The sequence below is a fragment of the Paroedura picta genome, chromosome 8, assembly GCF_049243985.1.
Source record: "Paroedura picta isolate Pp20150507F chromosome 8, Ppicta_v3.0, whole genome shotgun sequence".
NCBI lineage: Eukaryota > Metazoa > Chordata > Lepidosauria > Squamata > Gekkonidae > Paroedura > Paroedura picta.
The window spans coordinates 100,099,898-100,112,111 of NC_135376.1; the positions used below are offsets into that span (position 1 = coordinate 100,099,898).

The following is a 12,214-nucleotide window of genomic DNA, read 5'->3' on the forward strand; positions in this document are numbered from 1 at the left end:
CCAAATTTAATCCAAGATTTAATCTTTGTCCTTTCCTTTACTACTATTCCCAGGCAAAAGCAATCGTCCAGGATTTGCCAGAAATGGGCCATCAGCCCTTCTAGAGGGAATATACATTCCTAGCCACTAGCTCACAAGGAAAAGGCTTACGTGGATAGAACTAAGGGTTAATTGGAAGTGATATCTACCTGTCTTCTGGGTGGACCAGAGTTCTGGAGGTCCAGGAAAGCAATTTGGGGCGACGGACGAGGGACCAAGAGAAGCATCGGACAGCGTTTCTGTAGTCTGGAAACTGACTGCACTTTGTGGCAGTGAGAGCCTGATATTTAAAGGAAATCTGTGGCCTGAGGTTACAGGGGGCTGATCCTACCTTGTCCAGGGCTTAGACAAAGAGTTTGATGGCCAGTAACAATTGTGGTCCAGTCCCAACAAAGAAACTAGCTGAAGAAATATTTTCTATGCTACATTGTGCATGTGTTGTCTTTTATCTAATTAGTGTGTTTTAATAAAATTCTTCCATGTTTAGATTGTTGTCTGCCTTGGTTCTATCTCAGTGACGTAATTACCTAGTAAACTGTGCAATAAAAGGTCTCACATTACGCCACACTGCCTCTTAGTGGCTTTACTAGCTGATTCCCCACAACTAAATTTAGACACATGTCCTTACAGCCACGCATATGGCGTTAACACCAGCAGGGTGGACAGAGTGCATAGTGGACAGAGTGCAGGATTAGGAGCTGGGAGACTGAGGTTTAAATCCCTGCTCTGCCACAGAAGGCTGCTGGGTGACCTTGGGCCCACCTCACTGGGTTCTTGTGTGGATAAAGCGGAGGAGAGGAGAATGATGTCAGCCAGCTTGGGCTCCCCACTGGGGGAATGGCCAGGTACAGATGAAGTGAGTAAATAAAAATATTTGCACATCCCACCTCTGCTGACTCAATGCTCAAGTTCTCCAGAGAAATAGATAATAGTCAAGGGAGAAAGATGGGCTTATTTTCAGTAAACATATACCATGGTCACATAAGTTGTGTCCTAGACTCAAATATGGACACACTACCATAAAAAGTAATGGCATAACTTTCATTGCAAGCAAAACATTTTATTGAGCAGTGGAAAGTTTTTCAATGATCAATGATCGAATCATGACAATTTGAATTTGTGCCAAGCCAATAAGTATCAGAACTGTTCAAGTATACGCTTTGACAACTCATGCAACAGAGGCGGAAATTGAAGACTTCTGTATTGCAATTTAGGATACTTTAAAACCCAAGAAAGATGTCATTTACATAATGGGTGACTTTAATGTAAAAGTTGGTGCACAAGCAGAAAGATACATTACTGGAAATTTCAGACTGGGAGAAAGGAATGATGCAGGTGATCATCTTGCCTGACACGCCTGCTGTTCCCCACCTCCCTGCAAAGCCCTGCGTGGAAGCCAACTGACAGAAAGTGGGAGAGTGGGCAGGCGGTGAGGAGGAGCCCAAATTGCCCGGCTACATGGCCAAGAAGAGACGGCGAGGCAGCTTGTGACGGCTGTCGCCCACCTGCCAATGCAGGCCTCACTCTCCCTGATGGCCAGGAGAGACCATGCAGCCTGTGTGAGCCGCCGTGGTGTCTCCTTTCCTTGCCGCTCCCCTCTGGGGAAACTGCCCGGCGCGCATCTAAGTTGCCCCTTCTGGTGGGCACCGGCGGGTGCCAGCAGGCACCAGTGGGTGGAGGCGGCAGCTACCTTGATTGTTGTGTGCCTACATGCACGTGCGCGCCCGCATCTGCTGCTGGTACATGTTTACGCTTGTGCCACCACCACCCAAGTTGGGGTCACGGCCCCAAAAAGGTTCAGAACCGCTGGTCTATGTTGATCAATGGCTATCTCCGGACCTGGCTAAGGCATTGCCCAACATCCTTACCCATGGAAAATTCCAGCATGTTCTCACTTAAAGCCTCCTCACATCCCCCCCCCCAACAAAACCCTATATGGCTTCACACAGCTACTCCGAGTGCCTTCCAACTCAGGACCCATTGAAACCTCTGTTCACACTACCTCGTGTTGCTTACCTCTGATCTCCACTCTTCAGGAATGGTAATTATACTGAACCTTCTTTTTACACCCTGATTTCTTCTCTATCCCACTACTTGATAGGTGTATTAGGTATATTCATGCTTTTATTGTTTTCCTCTAATGAAGACAATTCTTGTTATTTTTACCAATTTATCAACGTTGGCTATCTTGAGTTCTTAAAGGGTTTAATTACTTCATGGACACAGGCAAAATCAGCTCTTTAGAGCTAAGTTACCCTACCTTTCGCTGCTCAGCTAATTCCCCAAGGCTTAATATACATGTCTCAGGCCATGTGTTAGCACGATTCGGGTAACAGTCTGGCACAAATCTTTCGTGAAAATCATTTTCCCATCATGAACACTTAGTTTAAACAGCATAAGCATCACCTATACACTTGGACATCACCAAATGGACTACACAGTAACCGTGAGCCTCCGGGTAGGGCAATATTTAAGTATAATAAATAATAATAATAATAATAATAATAATAATAATAATAATAAAATCAACTATATCTTGCACAGTTGACAATGACAAGTGATGGTGAAGAGATTAAATGTGTTCAAGAATTCATGTTTCTTGAATCAAACTGATGAGTGTGATTGCAGTATGGAAATAAAATGTTGAATAGTTCTGGGTCACTTAGCATTGATGAGCTTGAACTGAACATGGAAAAACACGGACATAAGGCTGACTACCAAATGTAAATTAGTTCGATCTATCATATTTCCAATAGTGAAAGTTGGATGATGAAAAAATCAGACAAGAGAACTGATTCATTTGAACTTCAGTACTGGAGAAGGCTTCTGTGGGTTTCATGAACAGCAAAAGTCACGAACCAGGAACTGCTACAGTGCATAAAGTCCGATCTATCACTGGTAGGCAAAAGCATGAAACTCGGGCTCACTTACTTTGGACATGTCATGTGATCATTGGAGGAAACAATTATGCTAGATTTGGATAGTGGAAAAAGGAAACCAGGCTGACAAAGAATGCAGTGATCAAAATGGACCCCGGCCAGAACATGACAGAACTAAGAGATGCAGTGCAAGATCAAACATCATGGCAACAGCTGAGCTATAGGATTGCCAAGAGTCGGACTCGACTGAATGGCTAACATCATCATCATCATATCCAAATTCTCTATCCTTGAAACTGAATCTCTTTACAGCAGGATTATCCCATTCTTTTCTTTGCTCCAGCCAGTAAGCGAGGCTACCCAAGGAGCCTCTCTCTGGGATCACAACATGATTTGAGCAGACATCTCTAGTTACAGAGGTTTTTGCTGTGTTTCCTTGGCTGCAATTCCCTCTTTGGGCAAACCCAGAGGTACTGAGGATTTAAGTCCTGACATAAAACCGTTGCTGTGCCATGCTACAGAGCAATGGTCACCATTCTGACATCAGCTAAATATGTAAGGAACATCACTTGTCAACTGTGTATGAGAGCTGTCATGATGAGCCATATTCTAATGCAGGGGAGGCCAAACTGTGGTTCCCCAGCTGTCCATGTACTACTATTTCCATAAACCTCATGGGAATTGTAGTCCACGGATACCTGAGGAACTACAGTTTGGCCTTCTCTGTTCTAATGGAACCATTGCCTGGAAGAGAGAGCACACACTCAGGACTGGAGATTTAATCCTAACTCAGAATGAGCCGGTCACACACCAGTTCCATCTTCAGACTCTTGCATCTTTCCCATTCACAGTTTCTTGTACTTACAAGGCAGGATGTCACGATATCTGTTCTTCTCACGGTTCTCTGGAGCTTTGCCTATCAGGCAATCATCTGTTGGCTTGATGTGTTCTAATTCCTAAAATGTGAAGGATATTAAGCATTGCTAAAGTGTTAATATACAGAGAGTTAGCAGAGTGCTTTGGTTCGGCAATTAGCACAACATGTGAGCAGAGTGCATGTGGAGAGAAAACAACAAAGAAAGAAAAACACATTCACAAATGAACTTAACTAATATAAGAACTATTTAATAGAGAATTTAATACTACATGCTTAGAGGTAAAGATAGGGTTCCTATTCTAGTCTAAATAGCTGGATGGAGAGAGATGCTTAAGGCATGTCTCTACCATCATGTTGCAAGCTTGAGAGATGGAAGAGAAAGAGGAAGGAGACTGGGGAAACAGGAAATTACTCTCTAGAAGAGAAGAAGAAGAAGAGTTGGTTCTTAGATGCCGCTTTTCCCTACCCGAAGGAGGCACAAAGCGGCTTACAGTCGCCTTCCCATTCCTCTCCCCACAACAGACACCCTGTGGGGTGGGTGAGGCTGAGAGAGCCCTGATATCACTGCTCAGTCAGAACAGTTTTATCAGTGCCGTGGCGAGCCCAAGGTCACCCAGCTGGCTGCATGTGGGGGAGCACAGAATCGAACCCGGCATGTCAGATTAGAAGTCCGGACTCCTAACCACTACACCAAATTGGCCAGTTTGGTGTAGTGGTTAGGAGTGGTTAGGAGTGGTTAGGAGTGGTTAGGAGCCTCACCCACCCCACAGGGTGTCTGTTGTGGGGAGAGGAAAGGGAAGGCAACTGTAAGCCGCTTTGAGCCTCCTTCGAGTAGGGAAAAGCGGCATATAAGAACCAACTCTTCTTCTTCTTCTTCTCCTTGGTTGTCAGGATATATTTGTGTGTGTGTGTGTGTGGGGGGGAAGTATTCAAATCACATCCAACTTATGGTAACTCCACATTCATAAGAGCCCTGCTGTGATTCCTCTAGTCCAGCATCCCATCTCACAAAGCGACCAACCAGTTCCTCTGGAGGGCCAACAGAGAGGCTCCTGGTTCTGGGATGCAGAGACTTAGTGTCCCTGAATGTGGAAGATCCCCCCAGTCACCATGGCCAGTGATTGGCTTATCCTCCATGAAACTATCCAATCCCTTTTTAAAGCTGTTTGTTCCTCTTCCATAACTATATCCTCTGGCAGCAAATTTCACATTTAAATTACTCAAAGGTAGTTTGCTATTGCTTGGTATCACTTATAGAATATCACTTAAAAGAATTTCTCTTGGGAGCACAGTATCCATTTTGACTCCTAGACCAGTGGTCCCCAACCTTTCTGAGACTGGTGACTGGCAGGGCATCGGGCAATGCCCGCGCGGACCGCGCCCGCTCATCGGGCCGCGCCCGCGGGCCGCACCCACACGTGCCATGCCCGCACATCAGGCCGCGCCCGCGGGCCACGCCCACACGGCCGCGCGGCCCCGCCCTGATTCCCTCTCCCTGCCCTCCCGCAGTAAGAAGCTTCCCGGGCCGCAAGCTTGCGGCCCGGGAAGTTTTTTACTGCAGGGGGGGGCAGGGAGAGGGAGCCGCGGCCCGGCGCCATGGCCTTCTCGGCCCACCACTGGGCCACGGCCCGCAGGTTGGGGACCACTGTCCTAGACCTTTTCCGCATGGGGAATAAGACCCGATTCAGGCCCACTGTTGCCCTGTGGCAAGGGAACAAAGATTTTTCTACATTCCTTTTTCCTTCCTGGGCACCCTGGGCCAACTACAGTGTCCTGGAAGGGACACAGAAATGCCCTAGGTGGCTCGGTGGTGCTGTGCAGAATCGCCAAGCCACCTGGGGTATTTTGTTGTTGTTTATGAACGCAATATTGTTACCGTGTTCATAAACAGAAATACATTGCCCTGTGTGGCAGACCCTTTCCACTCTGGCAGAAATCCAGGGTGGATGATGTGCGCCATCAAAAATGGTCCCCCGTGGGGGTCACAGGGAGTGGTGGGGTTGCAAAACAACTCGCCTGGTCGCAAAACAACTTGCCGCAGCCTGGCACAGAATAAGTACTGGACAACCTTGGCCTAAATTGCATTTGGTGTACCAGGAAGCACTCCCAGCAGGATTTGAAAAGCAAATCATTAAGATTAAGAAAACCTGTAGGGTTTCCAAGGCGAGAGATGAATGGAGGAAGTTTGACATTGTCCACCTCTATGTAGCCACCCTGGACTTCCCTTGAGATCTCCCACCCAAGTACTAAGGAGGGCTCGGATTTCCAGGTCCCTTCTGACCACCAAAAGTGGATTAGGGGCAGAGTTGCCAGTTCCTGGCTGTGAAACACCTGGAGATTGAAGATGAACCCTGAGGAGGAAAGGGACTTCAATAGGGAATAATGTTATAGAAACCACACTCCAGATAATAAATTTCCTCCTGTGGAACTGATCTCTTTACTCTGGAGATAAACTGTAATTCCAGGGGATCCCCAGTTGCCACCTGGAGGCTGGCATCCCTAACCAAAGCTGACTCTGCTTCTGAGATCTTATGAGATCAGGGTAGCCAGGTTCGGTAAGAGGAAAATAGTGGTGGTTTGCCATTGCCTGCCTCTGCATAGCAAACCTAGACTACTTTGGTGGACTCCCTTCTGAGTATTGACCAGGACTGGCCCTGCAAAGCTTCTGAGATCTGATGGGATTGGGCTAGTCTGGGCTCTTCAGGTCAGGCCAGTAATGATGGGGGAGACTTACAAGGAATTCCTTCAGCATTTCTTGATGTTCAATCTGTTTCTGAAGATTCTGGATCAGAAATTCAAGATGCTGTTGTAGGCCATTTTTTTTCTGCACTGGTTTAATCTTTGTCAACTGCATCAGCTCATCTTCAGTGACCACATTCAAGCCTATGGAAATCACCCAAAGAAACAGCCATTGGATCCGAATTGGAGAGGTTCAATATACCAAGCTCTCTTTAGAAAAATGTTTCCATGATCCTATGGAATTTTAGAGACTGTTAAAAATCTCTTAGGAGTTTAAAGATGGGAGAAGGGGCTCATCATGCTCAGGATATACTTAGGGTCAGGAAGAAGTTCTTCCATGGTATGTATGCCCCCCACCCCCGTGCAACCACAAAATCCCCTGATAAATTAGCTTAGTGAAAACAGCCACTGGTTTGAATCCTGCATCCTTCAGAAATCATTATTTCAAGCTTGTGGCCACTATAACTGCAAGGAGTGTAACTGCAAGGACATCAAGAGGAGATACATGCATTGTTACCTCTGGGCATAGCAGAAAGTCTTTGGGCTATGACTTCCTCTTCACTAGGGCATGATTCCAGGATTTGTTTTTCATCCTTCTGTGAGCTTTAAAGAGACAGAATTAATTCACTTGGCACTCTGATGTGGGTACGGCAGCAGCACAGCTTCAGTATAACCCCTAAGAGAATGAAATGCCCTCTAAGCAAACATTGTCCATTGCACTTCTGCTGGAGTGCCATGTGAGCCAAGCAGGCCCCCAGCCCGAGGTCCTACCATGGGTGGAAAGGACAAAAGAAGCTGCTTACAGGAACTCAGGGGGAAGAGTCCACGTGCAGAAACAATGCTTAAAAGACGCTTAAAGCACTGAAGAGGCAGTTCACCATGTAGAGCAAAATCAGTTTTGCAGAGTAAATTCACTCTTCTGTGCCGAGATCAGAAAAACAACAATGTATTTAGTGGGTTTTCATCAGCTTATCAATCATGCAGAAGAAGCCCTGGACCAAGAGACTCCTCTCTCATAACCATTCTCACAGTCATGCAGTCAGGAAGCAAAGGAACAAAGTCACAGTGACAACCTTCTGCAAACAAAACAGCAACAAAACATCATTGGGGGTTACTTGCAGCTCAAATATGTTCAACACTTCATTAATGACCTATAAACTGAGCTGGTTAATTATACTCCTCTCTCACAGGTACTGCAGCAGCTCTGCAAGTTTTCTTGCCAACAGACAGACAGTCTGCCCTGTACCCTGAAACAACTTCTCACATTAATGCAGTGGTCCCCAACCCCCGGTCCGGAGACCGGTACCGGTCCGTGGATCAGTTGGCACCGGGCCGTGGCTCATCCTCCTCCCTGGCTGCTGCCTCAGGGGCTGCCCTGCCATTCTGCCGCTGGCTCACCTTTGGTGCTCTCTGGTGGCTCCCCCTCGGCATTGCACTGCACAGTTGCTGCTGGCAGCAACCCCCAGTGGGTGGCAGGAAGTCAGGAGCACTGGCAGGAAAGCAAGTTGAGTAGGGGCTCAGGCGACGGTGATGTCCCTCACCAAAAGACTACCCCCCCCCCCGGGCCTCAATAAAATTGTCAAGCGTTGACCGGTCCCCGGTGATAAAAAGGTTGGGGACCACTGCATTAATGGACTACCTAAAATGGAGACAGTCTCTGGGTCTGCAGTAAAGGAAGATGGAAACTTTATCTTTAGATTCAACACAGTCAACATCACCAGCCATTTCATCCCAGGTTCATTCACTGGCTCATCTTCCAACATTATATAAGCCATTAGGTGTCAATAGTGCCCTTCTTTCCCAACAGTGGGCAAATAGGCCAGTCCTTGCAGAAAAGAATACATGGACATAAATCTGATATTTAAAAAAATGTGGGAGAACATTTTAAACCTCCAGGACATCCCATTGCTGGCCTAAGACTGACCATTCACCCAAAAGAAAGAGATGTACCCAGCTGGCTGCATGTAGGAATATGGAATCAAACCCCAGAATCAAACTCTAGATTAGAGTCCACCGCTCTTCATCACTACACTAAAACCTACTTCATGTAATTTTTTGTAGGAGCTATCTCGTTTTTTCTGTCAGCTGGATCCTTTAGTACATTGCCCACATGAGCAACTTCTGAGGCCTCAACCAGGGTAACCTTGAGATCTTCAACTGTCCCTTCAGACAAGGCATAGAATTGTTTGGCAACGGTGTTCAAGTTATTGCCATTGTGCACTCTGCTCTTAACGCATCTTTAACCGCTCCTGTGGAGCGGTTAAAATAAAACAGTAAGGGCCCCAAGCCCTGTCCGGGATGAGGAAGGGTGCTGATAGGAGGGCCCAATCGGCAGGTGCGAAGTGCCTGCAGATTGGACCCTCCGATTGGCAGTCCGCCAGCAAGGGACCAATTGGGAGCTCCACGCAGTCGCCGGACTGACGATTGGTGCTTTGCCGCAGGACTGACGATTGGTCCCTTGCGCTTCCCAATCCGCCCCCCTCTGAGTTCGGCCGCATGCGGCCGGCTGCCGCCATTACCTCACTCGCATTTGATAGTTTAAAGTAGTAATGTCTCTTTCTTTCTTTCTTTCTTTCTTTCTTTCTTTCTTTCTTTCTTTCTTTCTTTCTTTCTTTCTTTCTTTCTTTCTTTCTTTCTTTCTATTCGATTTATTTCCTGCCACTTTCAGCTAACCGGCTACCCCAATAAAATTAACAAAAACAGCACGGTGATAAAAATAACTTCACCTCAAGTCCAACCAACTCCCTGGTGGGTGCCACAAACAAGATGCTCTGCCACCATTGATGATGCATCAACACGGTGGTATGTCTTCCTTGTGGGGGGGGGAAACAGATGTTCTACAGCACTGGCCTCAACTATAAGCCTGGTGGAAGAGCTCCATCTTGCAGCCCCTATGGAATGCCAGAAGCTCCCGCAAGGCCTGCAGCTCTTCCAGGAGCTCATTCCACCAGGTAGGGGCCAGGACCAAAAAGGCCCTCGCCCTAGTTGTAGTCAGGCAAGCTTCTCTGGTGCTGGGAATAACCAGAAAGTTGGTACCCACAGAGTACAGAGCCCTGAGGGGGGTAAAGGGTGACAGGTGGTCCCTCAAATATGTGGGTCCCGGACTGTGTAGGGAAGTGGTCCCCAACCTTTTTATCACCGGGGACCGATCAACGCTTGACAATCTTAATGAGGCCCGGGGGGTTAGTCTTTTGCTGAGGGACGTCACCGCCACCTGAGCCCCTGCTCCACTTGCTTTCCTGCTGGTGCCACTGACTTCCTGCCGCCCACTGGGGGGCACTGCCAGCAGCATCTGCACAGTGCCATGCCGAGGGGGAGCCCCAGCTATGGTGGCTGCTGGAGAGCACCAAAGTTGAGCTGGCGGCAGAGTGGCAGGGCAGCCTCCAAGGCAGCAGCCGGGGAGGAGGAGCTACGGCCCGGTACTGACTGATCCACGGACCGGTCCCGGTCCCTGGACCGGGGGTTGGGCACCACTGACCTATTGTATTAACCCTGACAAGACTTGATCTGCAAAATTGCTCACTAATGGCTCACCACTAAGGTCCAATTTACTAACATTTTGGCACCCCTCCTTGAAGGTGGTAAGGGACCTAACTACCCTAAACGCCAGCAGATGCAATTTCTGTGGCAAAGAAGTCCTGTTTTGTCACTTTCACTGCCATCTCATACACCCTCATAAGCGTGTGATAAGATGTTCTTGCCACCTTGTCGTGAGTTTTTCACAACACTTGCTCTAGTCATCTCACTTCCCTCTTCCTCTCCTGAACCTCCCGAGAGTACCAAGGGATCCGCTTGAGGAGGGGTGGAGAGGATGTCTAGGGGTGACCTTGTCTGGCTGCTGTCAGGCAGGACTGCCAGTCCTTTACCAGTGCTGTCAACGAGTCACCAGGAGGCATCAGGTCCCGCAGAGTATTCTGGAAACCAACTGGATCCATAAGTCCCCATGGGTGGGCTAAAATACGCCCCTCACTCAAATAGGGAAGTGGTGGCATCCTGTCTTGGGCCCGCAGGGCATAGTGGTCTGACCATGGTGTAGTTGACGCTGCTTTCAGAGCTACCTCTATCCCAGTGCCAAAGTTCAAATTGATGGTGTGGCTTTCCTGATGGTGGGTCCTGCAACAAATTGCAAGAGCCCTAGTGGCACCATGGATGTCACCAGGTCCAAACCAAGTCCTGGAGATGGCACATCCGCATGGATACTGAAGTCCCCCAGGACTACCAGCCTGAAGAACTGCAACACCCAGGCAGCCACCGCTTCCAGCAGGTTCAGCAGGGCATCTGGCGGGTCATTGGGTGAGTGGTACACCAGTCAGATGGACAAGTTCTCAACCAAATCCCAACCAGTAGACACACTCCACTCCCGATCCTCGGCACTGGGACAGCCCTGTAGGAGGAAGCTTCCCGGACCAAGATTGCCACCCCTCCCCATGGATCTAAGATTGGTGCAGAAAACCCAGACCAGGCTAGTTCTTTCAGGGCCACTGTTTTGCCTTCGTGGGCCCAGGTTTCAGTCAGGCAAGCAAGGTCTGTCCCTGACTCTATGAAAAAATGTCGCAGAGTCGAGGTCTTGTTGTTAACTATTGCATTGCAGAGCACCAAAATCGGATCCTCCCTAGCCTCCACCCTCACATATCTAGGGATGGGTTGTAGGTTAGAAGAGGATCATGTCCAGGGCTACGGCCATGGCTCCACAACCGGGCCCCATGTGGGCTCGCAGCGCTCCCAGATCTTCTTTTGTCCAACCACCATCCCATGCAATATTGCCCCTGGTCCATTATGGTTGGAAGCCCAACCCCTATAGGGGCCCTCATATTCAGTGTCTCCTCCCTGTGCATGCTCTTGCTTTGCCACCTTGTCACTAACGCCAATAACTAATCTCAATTTCTGACCAACTGCCCTAAGCACCCTCCCAACCCTCGCTGACCCCTAGCTCTAACCACCCCTCCCTAACCACTCCTGGCAGTTGGTGCTGCTAACTAACTGCTGGGAAGGGGGGTCAGGCTGGATCCTACCTGTTTCCAGGGGCTCCAAAGCCTGCTCTCCTCCCACCAGACCCTAAACTGAGGTTACCTATCTCTGTTGGCTCTCACCTCCTGATGATGCCACCTGAGCTCTGCCCAACAGAGTCTTTGATAAAGCTCAGGTTGGAATTGTCTCAAAAAGCCTTCTTTACTCTTGAATACTCTCCTAACCATTCACCCTCCTCCTTGTCATAATTAGTTGCCAAATAAGTGCAAATAGAGTTGATTTCCTAGTCTTTAAATTCCTGACGAGAATCTACCATGCATGCAGATTCTCCCCTTCCCCTTCCTGCATCTACTGCCACCCTGGCAGTTGGACTCCTTAAGAACGATTCCACAGCTGTTCCCTAAATTCTCAGCTGACCCCAGTGACTGCTGGCCTTGCATGCCTAAGGGAGTTCAGGCAACTTGCTATGGACCCATCCAGGCCAGTGTCAACATCCAGTCCACCATGGCTTGATGAAAAACAGTGGGGAGATATGGCATACTTGCCACATTGGAAGATCCTGTATAGCTGAGTGAGCCTGTTGGAAGGGAGGGTTTCCTGTGCTAAGGCTCCCTGGTCTGATTGCCAATCCTGAACCTATCTGGGAAGTGGTAAGGCTGCTTTTAGGATCACCTCCTGACTTACCACATACATTCCCTGAAGACCAGGAAGT

The 12,214-nt window shown here is 48.4% G+C and overlaps 1 protein-coding gene across 10 annotated transcripts in view; it reads right to left on the minus strand.

The window, feature by feature from the left end:
• FRMPD2 (FERM and PDZ domain containing 2) overlaps positions 1-12,214 on the minus strand; it is a 229,230-nt gene that overhangs the window by 15,009 nt on the left and 202,007 nt on the right. For 9 of the 10 annotated variants that reach the window (XR_013233792.1, XM_077350968.1, XM_077350963.1 and 6 more), the window contains 3 exons: positions 7,052-7,137; positions 6,530-6,678; positions 3,784-3,874 (listed from right to left, as the gene is read on the minus strand). Coding sequence is in view for 8 of the 10 variants with exons in the window: in XM_077350968.1 (XP_077207083.1) it covers positions 3,784-3,874; positions 6,530-6,678; positions 7,052-7,137 (326 nt within the window). In the remaining 2 variants the exon portion in view is untranslated. Of the gene's footprint in view, positions 1-3,783; positions 3,875-6,529; positions 6,679-7,051; positions 7,138-12,214 lie in introns of those variants that run through there. The other variant, XR_013233793.1, reaches the window with a different exon arrangement.